At 34.4% G+C, this 14,073-nt stretch overlaps 1 protein-coding gene across 1 annotated transcript in view; it reads left to right on the plus strand.

Annotated features, from left to right (window-relative positions):
• Positions 1–14,073, plus strand: part of ITGB3BP (integrin subunit beta 3 binding protein) — an 87,301-nt gene that overhangs the window by 17,570 nt on the left and 55,658 nt on the right. Inside the window, exon 2 of the mRNA XM_082834734.1 lies at positions 3,633–3,675. Coding sequence (XP_082690860.1) covers positions 3,633–3,675 — 43 coding nt within the window. The remainder of the gene's footprint in view (positions 1–3,632; positions 3,676–14,073) is intronic.

The following is a 14,073-nucleotide window of genomic DNA, read 5'->3' on the forward strand; positions in this document are numbered from 1 at the left end:
TCGTCCAACTCCAAAACTTTTTTCATCTTGCAAAACTGAAACTTCCTATCCATTGAACAGTAACTCCCTATTCACCCCTCCTCCTAGCCCCTGGCAACTATCTTTCTATTTTCTTTTTTCTTTTCTATAATATATATATACTTTTAATTTTTATTGGAGTATAGTTGCTTTACAATGTGTTAGTTTATACTGTACAGCAAAGTGAATCAGCTATACGTATACATATATCCCCTCTTTTTTGGATTTCCTTCTCATTTAGGTCACCACAGAGCACTGAGTTCCCTGTACTATACAGTAGGTTCTCATTAGTTATCTATTTTATACATAGTATCAGTAGTGTATATATGTCAGTCCCAATCTCCCAATTCATTCCACCCCCCCCACCGCTTCCCCCTTGGTATCCATACATAAATGTCTGTGTCTCTATTTCTGCTTTGTAAATAAGATCGTCTATACCAGTTTATTCAGATTCCATGTATACGCGTTAATATACAATATTTGTTTTTCCCTTTCTGACTTACTTCACTCTGTATGACAGTCCCTAGGTCCATCCATGTCTCTACAAATGACCCCATTTCATTCCTTTTTATGGCTGAGTAATATTCCACTGTATATGTGTACCACATCTTCTTTATCCATTCCTTTGTTGATGGACAGGTTGCTTCCATGTCCTGGCTATTGTAAATAGTACTGCAATGAACACTGGGGTGCATGACTGCTTTAAGCACCTCATTTGAGTGGAATTATATAGTATTTGTCCTTTTTTGCTTGGCTTATTTCACTTAGCATAATGTCTTCAAGGTTTATCCATGTTGTAGCATGTGGACTTTCTTTCCTTTGAAGGCTGAATAATATTCTCTTGTATGTGTATATACCAAATTTATTACTTATTCCTCTGTCCACAGACACTTGCATTGCTTTCACCTTTTGGCTATTGTGAATACTGCTGTTACGAACATGGGTGTACAAATATCTGTTTGTGTCCCTACTTTCAGTTCTTTTGGGTATATATACATTCATAAGCGGGATTACTGGATTATATGTTCATTCTAGGTTTAATTTTTTGAGGAACTGCCAAACTATTTCCATAGCAGCTGTACCATTTTACAGTCCCACAGGACAAGAGTTCCAGTTTCTCTATCCTGGCCAACACTTATTTTCTGGATTTTTTGATAGTAGCCATCCTGATGGTTGTAAAGTGGTATCTTGTGGTTCTGATTTGTGTGTCTGTGGTTCTGATTTGCATTTCCCTAATACTAGCGATGTTGAGCATCGTTTCTTGTGTTTACCAGCCATTTGTATATCTTCTTTGGAGAACTGTCAATTTGAGTTCTTTGCCTATTTGGGGGTGCCCATTTTTTTAAAATCAAGGTAGTAACCACAAGAGCTGCTATTACTTTACAGAACTACCAGAGATATATCACTTTTAATTGCTAACTAATACTGGTAGCAAATAAGTAAGAACTTTAGGAAAATATTTGTCCCACATATCTAACCAAGTTTTGCCTGTCCTTCCTTTGTGTGTTTCATCCATCTCTTTCTCTCTGTTTCTGTTAACATCATCCTAATCCACTTAGCATCATCTATGCTACAGTTGTTTGTGAGTTTTTTAAAAAGGGTAAAAGCATTTAGTAGGTGCTTAATTTAATAACTGATATCTTGACACTGGGCCCAGTTCTACCAGAATGGTAAGAATAGATGGTCATAAATTTCTAGTAGGTTTGTTTTTCTTTACCTCTTTAGCTCCTCCCCCTCAATTCAACAAGGATTTATTATGAACAGGGTGTAAAATCTGAGTTTCTCTCACTCAAACTGTGTGATAGGGGGCAAATCACACTAAACTCTTCTCTATTGGATGACCTAAGTAATCTCTTAGGTTTCTCCTAGTCTTGTCTAGTAAATGTCTTTATGATTCTTGTAACTATTACCAGCTTTTGGATATTAGATGCCTGAATTATCTGAGAACCACATTACCCACAATAAATCATGTTTTTAGATTCTCACTAAACTGTTAGAGTGAGAGATAACAGTCTAACTCAGATCACTTTCTTATTTACTTTTACATATCTCCTTGGGCTTCTTAGATCAACCTAGGACCTAAACTGGAAACCTTTTAAATACAAATATTTAGTTTCTCTAAGAATTAGCCATCACTAATAAAGCAAGAATATTTTGAATGGTTAATATCGGGGGTGGGGGTTATTTACTTCTAAAAAGTAGTATTGCATCTTAACAGCATTTAAAAACAAAGGCTGAAAAATGCTGTACTGTGTACTTCTAGTTTTTGATTTCTACTTTTGAAGTTTTATAAATACAAAAAACATCTCACACACCTGAATAGGGTAATATATATTCCAAAGCTAAATATAGTACTTTTTTTGATTAGCTGCCATTTTTGTTCATAACCTCTGTTCTCTTCTTGCTTCATTGAGAATTCACATTAAATTGATTTCAAGTGGACTTCTAAAAGATATGAGTAATTCTTTAAACCAATTTAGTTAATTTTAAGAAATAATGTTATGTGATAGGCTAATGTAGATATAATAGCAAAATTAAGTGAACTATTTTAGATAGATTAAATTTTTGTATTTAATATTTATTGCTGAGTAATTTTTATAAATTGTCCATCTCTTCTATTCCTGCTTCTGTCACTTGTTTGAAAGTCAGTAGTCACTTATTTATGAATAGTCATTTTCTAGGATCTATAAATTTTGTTTTGTTTTTTGTAGTACAACCTTTATAATAAAATTTGTTTGCTTTATGCTCAAATTTTCTAATATTTTAAATAACTTAATTTCTTTTTCTCAGAGATCGAGAAAGTACTTTTAACGTTGCATTTGTCACTGGGAAAACTAGTTTTAATTTATATTGACCTTTTTCTCCTTTGAGCATTTAGTCTGTGTTCAATAAAATGTTGATGACTGCTCTTTAGAAGACAGCTGTACGAAATAAAGTATTATAAATATTCAGCTTTCCTTTCTAAGCATTGTCACCAACAGCTGGGCATCCAGTTTAGCAGAACACATTTTGCACAGAGAGAGCCTGGCATGTTCCTGAATCAGTTTAGTGAAGGAGACAAAAAATAGTTTCTTATGGATTGGGGACTTATAAAGACATAGAGCATCTGTTCCTCAGTTAAGTCATAGTCTGGTAGCACTGAATCATGTTTAAAGCTAGAATAAGGTACAAAACTTTTTCACCTTGCTCATACTTTTATTTTAATAGCTAGTGTATTATTTCTGCAAATAATATACTTTCAACATCTCCATTGAAGGTATGTAAATTATTTTCCTTTTATGTATAATTTTTGTTAGTGGTATTTTAAAACACACAAATATATTAATTTTTTACTAAGATTATTTTATAATATAACTTTAGTGTTTGAATTGTATAATGGTGCATATATATAAAACTACATATATAAAAATCCATCTAAATATTTAATTATGATTTCATTTTGATATATGCTATCAAAAAATCAGTTTCATCATTGTGAAAATTGCTTTCTTCATAGGTATTCTACTTTAGTTGGTGAAAGTAACTTAGAATCTTTGTTTATATAGATTACTCTTAAATACTTGGCTACTTAAAGCATATTAAATCTAAGATGTCTTTAACTATTTTGTTTGCAGTGTTAAAAGATCACTGAAATTGGATGATCTGTTAAAAGCAAATGTAAGTATTTACTTATGAGTTTGTAATTGCATAATAAGATTGTGTTTTTAATTTTTTAACAGCTAATTTACCCTTATACTAAATGTAAAAAGTTATCAAAAAAACCCACTGTGACATAATTGTTATTGGTACACCATTTTCTACATATAAAATTTGTAATCTAATATATGGAAATTCCTGGCCAGCTTGAGGTTTTTATTTAAAGAGCAAATTATTTGAAGCCTTAATGAAATAATTTAGTAGAAATTAATTCACTATTTGTAGAAAAAAAATGCTCTGCCACTTAAATGCAGATAAATAAAGATGGAACAGTGGCAGTGCTTTAATCTGCATTCTCTAATCTGCTAAAATGAAATAAAAGCATTAACAACATTTTTATATCAAAAAGGTAATTACCCCCTCAGCTACGCTGGCATGAATAAACAATTAAATACTAACACTGTAATAAATTTCACTGTGGTTGTCACAACAAGAATAAAATTGTACTGTTGCTATTACTTTTTGTAAATCTCATCATAGCACATTACCAATACCAGCATATCATGACATATGCTAGTTTATTATCTTTTCATTACCAATATTGGATCTAGATACAGACACTAATACTGGGATACTTATGGCCTTAGTAATCTTAAATGCAAGTAAATTGGTGAGAAAGTAAATTAAAACAAATAGCTAGTCAGTAAATGGGCTCCTATGTGAGATCCCATATGAGAATGCCATTTCAAGAAATGGGTTTTATATGGAATTTCTCTTCAGAAGACTCACTGGTATTTAACAATTTACCATTTTTAAAAATTCCTAGATGCTTTTTTTAAAAATTTAAACAAAGGTGGCAGAATACTGCAATGCCACTAAAAAAATCATTAGCAGTGTAATTAGCAATTTAGAACACTATTATCCAACTTGTTATGTACAGAATGCAGCTGTGACTGTAATTTTGCATCTGTTTCTTTGGTCAGAATGGTATTTTGGTAGATGGGTAGTCCAGCTTGAAAATGAAATACTGTTCTTTCCTGCCCCAAAACTGTTCTTTGGGAGGTGGTAACATCATTTGAATGGAAGAGAATGGCCATTTAGGAATTCATCCTTTTCATAAAGTACAGTTGTCATCATGGCAAGCTTTCTATCCATTTTTTCTCCAGATTAGGATGTGTCAAGGTAGCCAGTGACACAGCTAATATCCTGTATTAGAAAAATACATTGTTATGTTTGGCCCAATTCTGTACCTTTAAACCAGTTGACTTAGCTTGGTACCACATGGCCACCAACTGCTAAATGCAGGTTCCTAGCATCCTAGCCTGGGCCTTCAACATTTCTGTTTTCTAACCTATTTCTAATATTTATTATTATTTCTGATATTTTCAGCTTTTGTATCTTGCCTCATAATTTGTTTGCAGCTCTTAGATCTGATAGCTTTGGCTCTGGTGCTAAATCTAGGCTTCTCTCTTTAGCTACATTTATGCTTCTATCCATTCCAGTAACAGCTAAGCCCTGAAGCAGCCTGGTTCCCAAGAATCTGCCTACATGCCAGTGATCCCACTGAGGCTGCCTTAGTCCATACAAAGGAAAATTACCTATAACTCTAAGAGCACCTAATTGCTGTGAAGCTATAGAGGAACTAGTAGTAACTTTGTGGTCATTTTGCCTTACCCATATGATGCTGAAGGAAGAAGGCTCTGGTGTCCAAGGAAAGGAGATGGCTTTTATATGCCAGTTGGTTGAAGTGGAGCCTGTTCATTCTAAACAACTGGTGTTTTCTCTCCCAGCAATAATTAGAACTACCAAATCCCAGTGTTCCCAATGTGGCTACAGACCTTCATGGAGATTAATGCTCCATGATGTTAGGGCAAGTCTGCAAAAGTAATTTTCCTTATGATTCCCCTAATAGGGAAAACAGAGGTATGGATCATTCCCTGTTATCTTCCTTTAATATATATAGAGTATATACTATGAGTACCACTACTTGCTGAACCTCTCAAATTGTTGGGGGGTAATGAGTGATGAAGGTTTTGATTTATCATTACCTGCAATATTGGGGTTGCTGAAGTTATTGCCCTCCAAACACTGTTTCTAGATGAATTTTCAGAAACAAAGTTGAATTATTTATTACAAACTGTTGCCAATGGCAGTCCAGATGAATTTATAGGGACAGCTGGCTACCTGGTTATATACCTAGCCAGCTTGACCTAATCTCTTTCAGGCTACTTCAGAGAAGGAATGGGAGAAGCAGATGCTGCAGATTGGGAAGGGAAGGAGCATACTTCCTACCAAGGCCAACTCAATAGGCATGCTGCTAGAATGAATGCAGTGCAGGTTTGGGGGAGGTTTGCTGATTTGGACATACATACTCAGTCGAAATTATTCCCTTACCATTAGTAGGATAGTTCTAAGTCTGATTATTCCCATGGCCTAACCTTATCTCTCTGAGATAAGGCTTTTACTGACTCCTGAAATTAGAAAGAACTTGGGACTTCAGGGCATTAGGAAATATTATAGCTCATATTCTGTAGGCTTACTTATTGATTTGGCTCATCGGCTCCTTTTTCTCCCCCTCCCTCCCTCTTCTTCCCTTCCTTCCTTACCTTTTTATTATGGAAACTTTCAAACATACACAAAAGTAGAGACAATAATACTGTGAACTACCATGTAACCATCACCCAGCTTCAAAAATTATTAACATTTTGCTTCATCTATTTATATATATATGTACACATATATTAATGTATATATGTGTGTATGTATCTGTATTTTTTTTCCTGGAATTTAGCAAATCCCAGACATGTTATTTCATCAGAATATTCTTCAGTATGCATTTCTAACAGATAATGACTTCTTTCATAACTATAGAGCCATTATCATACCTTACAAAATAAGAAGTAATTCCTTAATAAAATCTTTTTAAAATTATTATTTATTTATTTGGTTGTGCCAGGTCTTAGTTGTGGCTCATGGGCTCCTTAGTTGCAGTGCATGGGCTCCTTAGTTGTGGCATGCAAACTCTTAGTTGCGACATACGTGTGGGATCTAGTTCCCCGGCCAGGATCGAACCCAGGCCCCCTGCATTGGGAGCACAGAGTCTTTACCACTGCACCACCAGGGAAGTCCCAATAATATCTTTCACCCAGTTTATATTCACATTTCTATAGTTGCTTCAAAATGTCCTTTTACAGTTGGCTTATTAAAATCAGGATCCAAACAAGGTTTACACATTGTAGTGGTTCTTAAGAACCTTGAGATTTTTTTTCCCCCAACTCCTTTTAAATCTTTTAAAATCTCACTCTTTTTCTTGTAATTTATTTTTTGGAAAAAACTGAAATATTTTTTCCATATTTCACATTCTAGATTTGGTTGATTGTTTTCTTGTGGTGTCCTTTAAGTGATTTCTCTAATCTTCATATTTCCTATAAAACTCATAGTTAAAACTAGAGGCTTGGTTAGATTGTGGTTCATATTTTGATAAGAATGCCTCATAGGTAGTCTGTGTAGTTCCTGTCTCATCACCTCAGGAGGCACAAAATGGTCTTGGTTTTACCAGCCTGATCCACCCATAATAAAATTCTCCGTCAATCTTTCTCCTGATTTTTTTTAAATGCCTTGATGATTATTTTATAGATTCCTTATTTCACTACAGTTATCAAATATTGATTCCTTTTTTTTTTACCTTTTGATTTTGGAGAATTTTGATTATGGAGAATGCACTGCCCATTACCCAGCTTCAGTAATTATCAACACAAGTCTAATCTTATTTCATTTATATTCCCACGCATACTTCAGTATCCCCCATACTAAATGATTTGAAGCAAATCTCAAACATCATCCATATCATCCTAAATACTTCAGTAATTATTTCTAAAAGATAGACTTTAAAAAAACTATAATAGTATTATCAGGGCTTCCCTGGTGGCGCAGTGGTTGAGAATCTGCCTGCCAATGCAGGGGACATGGGTTTGAGCCCTGGTCTGGGAAGATCCCACATGCCACGGAGCAACTAGGCCCGTGAGCCACAACTACTGAGCCTGTGCATCTGGAGTTTGTGCTCCGCAACAAGAGAGGCCGCGACAGTGAGAGTCCTGCACACCGTGATGAAGAGTGGCCCCCGCTCGCCTCAACTAGAGAAAGCCCACACACGGAAACGAAGACCCAACACAGCCAAAAATAAATAAATAAATAAATAAATAAATTTTTTTTTAAAAAAAGTATTATATCTCTCAGAATTAATTCCTTAATCATCAAATGGACATCTTTGTTCAAATTCCCAATTATCTCATATACTTTTTGACAGTTCAGTTCTCTTTTTTTAGTTTTAGCGTTTTTTATTGAGATATAATTCATGTAATATAAAATTCATAATTTTAAAGTATACACCCGTGGTTTATTACATACTCATTACATTGTGCAGCCATCACCACTATCTGATTTTAGAACATTTCCATCACCCCAAAAAGAAATCCATACCTATTAGCAGTTAGTCTCAATTTCCTCCTCCCTACCCCCCCAGTCCCTGGCAACTAATAATTTATTTGCTGTCCTTATGGATTTGCCTATTCTGTACATATTATATAAATGGAATGATACAATATGTGACTGACTTCTTTCATTTAGCATAACATTTTCAGGGTTTATCCATGTTGTCACATGTAACAGTACTTTATTCCTTTTTATGGCTGAATCATATTCTTTTGTATGGGTATATCACCTTCTGTTTATCCATTCCTCAGCTGAAGGACATTTGGGTTGTTTCCACTTTTTAACTATTATGAATAATATTGTATATAACATTCTTGTACAATGTTTTGTATGAACATGTTTTCAGTTTTCTTGATTACATACCTAGGGGTGGAATTGGTGGGTCATACGGTAATTCTAACTTTTTGCAAAATTGCCAAACTCTTTTCTACAGCAGCTACACCATTTTACATTCCCACTATCAGTGTATGAGAGTTCCACTTTCTCCACATCCTCAACAACACTTGTTATTTTCTGAATTTTTGATTCTAGCCACCCTACTGGGTGTGAAGTGCTATCTTATTGTGGTTTTAATTTTCATTTCCCTGATGATGTTGAACATCTTTCCATGTACTTATTGGCCATCTGTATATTTTTTTTGGAGAAATATCTGTTCACAGCTTTTGCCCATATTTTAATTGGGTTGTCTTTTTACTGTTGAATTGTAAGAATTCTTTATACTGTTACCTTGTCAGATATATGATTTGCATATACTTTCATCAATTCTGTGTGTTGTCTTTTCACTTTCTTGATAGTATCCTTTGATACACAAAAGTTTTAAATTTTGATGAAGTCCAATTTACTTTTTCTTTGATTGCTTGTGCTTTTGGTGTCATATCTAAGAAACTGTTGTGCAGTCTATGGTAATGCAAACTTTCACTATGTTTCTTTCTAAGAGTTTTATAGTTTTAGCACTTACATTACATTTAAGACCTTATTGAGTTCATTTTTGAACATGGTATGAGGTTAGGGGCATGTGGATATTCATTTGTCCTAGCATTGTTGAAAAGCTATTATTTCCCCCATTGAATGGCCTTAGAACCCTTGTTGAAGATCAGTTGATTATAAATTCATGGATTTATTTCTGGACTGTCAAATCTATTCCATTTGGTTGTAGATCTGAACTTATGCCACTACCATGCTGTGTTGATTACTATAAGTTTTCAAAAAGAAAGTTTTTAATTACTATAAATTTGAAATTAGGAAGTGTGAGTCCTCCAACTTTGTTCTTTTTCAAGATTGCTTCTGTTGTTCCATATGCCTTGCAATTCCTGGTGAATTTTAGGGTCACCTTCTCATTTCTGAAAAAGAAAAATTTATACTTTTGATAGGAATTACACTGAATCTGCCATTTTAAAGTTAGTAATTCTTCTGAACCATGAACACAGGATCTATTTCTATTTATTTTGATTTTCTTTAATTTTTTTCAACAATGTTTTGTAGTTTTCAGTATACAAGTCTTATACTTTTGGGTTATATTTATTCCTCAGTGTTTTATTCTTTTTGGTGATAATGTAAATGGTTTTTTGTTTTTTTGTGTGTGGTACGTGGGCCTCTCACTCTTGTGGCCTCTCCCGTTGCGGAGCACAAGCTCCGGACGCATAGGCTCAGCGGCTATGGCTCACGGGCCTAGCCGCTCCGCGGCATGTGGGATCTTCCCGGACCGGGGCACGAACCCGTGTCCCCTGCATCGGCAGGCGGACTCTCAACCACTGTGCCACCAGGGAAGCCCTGTAAATGTTTTTATAATTTCCCTTTAGATCAGTCATTGCTAGTGTATAGATACACAGCTAATTTTTGTATATTGATCATGTATTGTGTAACTTTGCTGAACTCGTGTATTAGCTCTAATACTTTCTTATAGATTTTTTAGGGTATTCTATATATCAGATCATGTCATTTTTCTTTCCCATCGGATGCATTTTTTTCTTATTCTTGCTTATTGCCCTGGCTTGAACCTCCAGAACAATGTTGAGTAGAGTGGCAAGAACAGATATCATTGCCTTGTTCCTGGTCTTAGGGGGAAAGCATCCAGTCTTTTACCATTAAATATGATGCTAGCTGTGAGTTTTTCCTAAATGCCCTCTGTCAGATTGAGACACTTCCCTTCTATTCCTAGTTTGATGATTATTTTTTATTATGAAAGAATTGTATTTTTGTCAAATGCTTTTTTGCATCTATTGAGATGATCGTGTGGGTTTTTTTCCTTTATTCTATTAATATGATGTATTATATTGATTGGTTTTTGTATATTGAACCAACCTTGCTTTCACAGGATAAATCCCACTTGGTTGCAATATATAATTCTTATTTTTCTCTGGTTTCAGTTTGCAGGAATGTTGAGGATTTTTGCATCTGTATTCATAAGGGAGATTAGTCTGTAGTTTTCTTTTAAGGTGTTTGTCTGGTTCTGGTATCAGAGTAATGTGGTCTCATAGAATGCGTTAGGAAGTGTTCCCTGTTTTTGATAGAGTCTGAGAAGAATTGGTGTCAATTCTTCTTTAAATGTTGGTAGGATTCACCAGTGAAGCTCTCCAGTCCCACACTTTTCTTTTTGACAAGTTTTCTGAATTGATCTAATCTCTTTACTTGCTATTGATGCATTCCAATTTTCCATTTCTTCATGATTCAGTCCTGGTAGGCTGTGTATTTTGGGGAATTTGTCCATTTCATCTAGATTATCTAATTTGTTGGCATACAGTTGTTCATAGTATCCCCTTATAATACCTTTTATTTCTCCAAGGTCAGCTGTAATATCCGCCCCCCATTCCTGATTTTAGTAATTTGATTCTCATTTCTTTCTTAGTCAGTCTAGATAAAGGTTTGTCAATTTTCTTTTCAAAGAAGCAACTTTTAGATTCATTGATCTTCTCTATTTTCTTATTTTACATTTCATTTGTTTTCTCTTTAATATTAGTATTTATTATTTCTTTCCTTCTGCTTCCTTTGGTTTTAGTTTGCTCTTGTTTCTTAAGGTGGAAGGATAAGTTATTGATTTGAGAGCTTTCTTCTTTCTTAATGTAAGTGTTTAACTTTCTCTCTGAGTACTGCTTTCTCTTCATCCCGTAAGTTTTTACATGTGTTGTGTTTCATTTTCATTCTCCTCAGTGTATTTCTAATTTCCCTTTTGATTGGTTATCTAGGAGTTTGTTAATTTCCATGTATTTTTGTATTTTCCAAATGTCCTTCTTTCTTTAATTTCTGATTTTATTCCATTGTGATTAGAAAACATTCTTTACATGATCCAAATCTTTTTAAATTTACTGAGATTTGTTTTATGGCCTAACATACCTTCTATCCTGGCTAATGTTACATATGCACTTGAAAAGAATGTGTATTCTGCTTTCGTTGGGTGGAGGGTTCGATAGATGTCTATTAGGTCTTATTGGTATATAGTGTTGTTCAAGTCTTCTGTTTCCTTGCTGATTTTCTGTCTAGTTGGTCTATCCATTGTTGAAAGTGGGACACTGAAGTTTCCAACTATTATGGTTGAATTTTCTATTTTTTCCCTCAATTCTGCCTGTTTTTGCTCCTTGTATTTTGGGGCTGTCTTGTTAGATGTGTGTGTGTGTGTGTTTATAATTGTTATATCTTCTTTTTTTCAGTATCAGTAAGTCTTTATTCATTGTGTTTTCTTGGAGAAAAGAAGAGGAAGGGGAAAGGATCAGCATATAGCAGAAGTATATAGCAAAAGTATAGCAGAAAGGGAAGCAAGTATCCATTAAAACCATAAACACACACTGGTGATAGATTCACCAAAGCCCAAGGGAGCTCAGTCTTCTGTAGTTCAGGAATGAGAGGAGGGTATCAGGGAAAGAACAAACAGGTTCATGCTATCTTTCCCTCCTTATAAATTCAACAGTTAGCACAAAGCTTTGGTTTCTAGTAGTAAACATGGAGTTACATTTGTCCATCTCCTATTAAACATAAGTTTTGACTTAAATTTTTTGCATCTGCATAAAAGCTCCCGAGTGACTTGGATATATACATTCATCTTCCCTCTTTTGGTTTCCTACCCCGTCTTTCTACATGAAAGCCCCCCATTGCTTCTCTCAATCTGTAATAGGAGATTAAGTAGGTTTGGTCCATCCATATGCCAGTGTAAGTGTTTTGCATGAATCTTATCAAGGAATAGTCTCGACTCACAAGGTTTGGCACAAGGGATGACATCTTCCTAACTTCTTCAGGTTTTTTTATACAAATCATTCAGGAGTTATGGAGACACTCAAGAATCTAATGAGTATGTCTGTGTAGTGTAGGAGTCAAGTTTTTAGGACAGAAGATCTGGTCTAAAATAGGAAATAGGGAAAGGAGAACAAAAAAAAAAAAGGATGATCTAAGTCTTTCCCTTTTTTTCAGCTTTATTGAGTTATAATTGACCAAAATATAAGATATTTAAAATGTACAATGTGATGATTTGATGTATATATTGTGAATACACACACACACACACACACACACACACACACACACACACACATACACACATCGTAAAAGGATTCCTCCCATCAAATTAATTAATGCATCCATCACTTCAAATTTTTCTTTTTTTCTTTTTCTTTTTTGGTGAGAACGTTTAAGTTCTACCCTTTTAGCAAATTTCAGTTACTGTACGATACAGTGTTATCAGTTATAGTCACCATGTTATACATTAGATTCTCAGATGTATTCATCTTATAACTGAAAGTTTGTACCCTTTATCAACCTCTTTTTATTTCCCCCGTCCCCCAGCCACTAACAACCACTTTTTTACTCTCTATTTCTGTGAGTTGGACTTTATTTTTTTCCCCTATTAAGTGATACCATGCAGTGTTTGTCTTTCTGTCTCTGTCTTATTTCACTCAGCATAATGTCCTCCAGGTTCATCCATGTTGTCACTAATAACAGGATTTCCCACTTTAAGAAGAGTGGCCCTAAGATGATATTCCAGATCCCTTTGGCTGGTATACAGTCCTCTGAAAGATACTTTGTCTTTTTTGCTTTCAATACAAAAAGAAATTTGTAAACAATTAAAAACCCAGAAGAACATTTAGAAAGATCAATACATTGTATTTACATAGTCTGAGTGACCTAACGATCACCAAATCAGCAACTGTCCAGCTTTATAAATCTAAGACAAATAAAATGTTTAAATGGAAAATTAGCACATGAAAAAATGTTCAACATCATTAGTCATTGGAAATACAAATTAAAACCACAAAGGAATACCATTCCCACTCACTTGAATAGCTAAATAACAACAACAAAACAGAATGGCTCTAAAAATCAACCCTGGAATGTCTAAAACAACCTAAATGTTGGTGAGGATGTGCAGCATTTGGAACTCTCATTTATTGATCGTAATTTAAAATGATACAAACACTTTAGAGAACTATTTAGCCTTTATTTTATATATAGAAAATAAATCTATATCCATCCTATGGTCTGACAATTCCATTCCTGGGCTTCCCAAATAAATAAAATCATATATCCACAAAAGACATATACAAAAATGTTCTTTAGCCCCTTAATTCATAATAGCCCCAAACTGGAAATAACCCAAATGTCCTTCAACAGGAGATTAGAAAAACAAATTCTGGTACATTTATACAAAGGAATAGTAAAATTAAAAGGAACACAATCTTACCACTCACAACAACATAGATGATCTCAAAAACACATTGAAAAGAAGAAGCCAAACACAAGAGTTATGTATTTAATTTATATGAAGTTCAAGAATAGGCAAAAATAGCTATGGTTATAGGAATTAGAAAGTGGTTGCTTCTGGGCTGCAGAGTGGGAATTGAGTGGAAATGGGTACAAGGGAATCTTCTGGGATGACAGAAATGTTCTTCATCTTGGGTGGTGGTGGCATCAGTGTATATATACAGTTATCAGAACTCAGCAAGC

This window comes from Leucopleurus acutus (assembly GCF_964270905.1).
Source record: "Leucopleurus acutus genome assembly, chromosome: 2".
Taxonomy (NCBI): domain Eukaryota; kingdom Metazoa; phylum Chordata; class Mammalia; order Artiodactyla; family Delphinidae; genus Leucopleurus; species Leucopleurus acutus.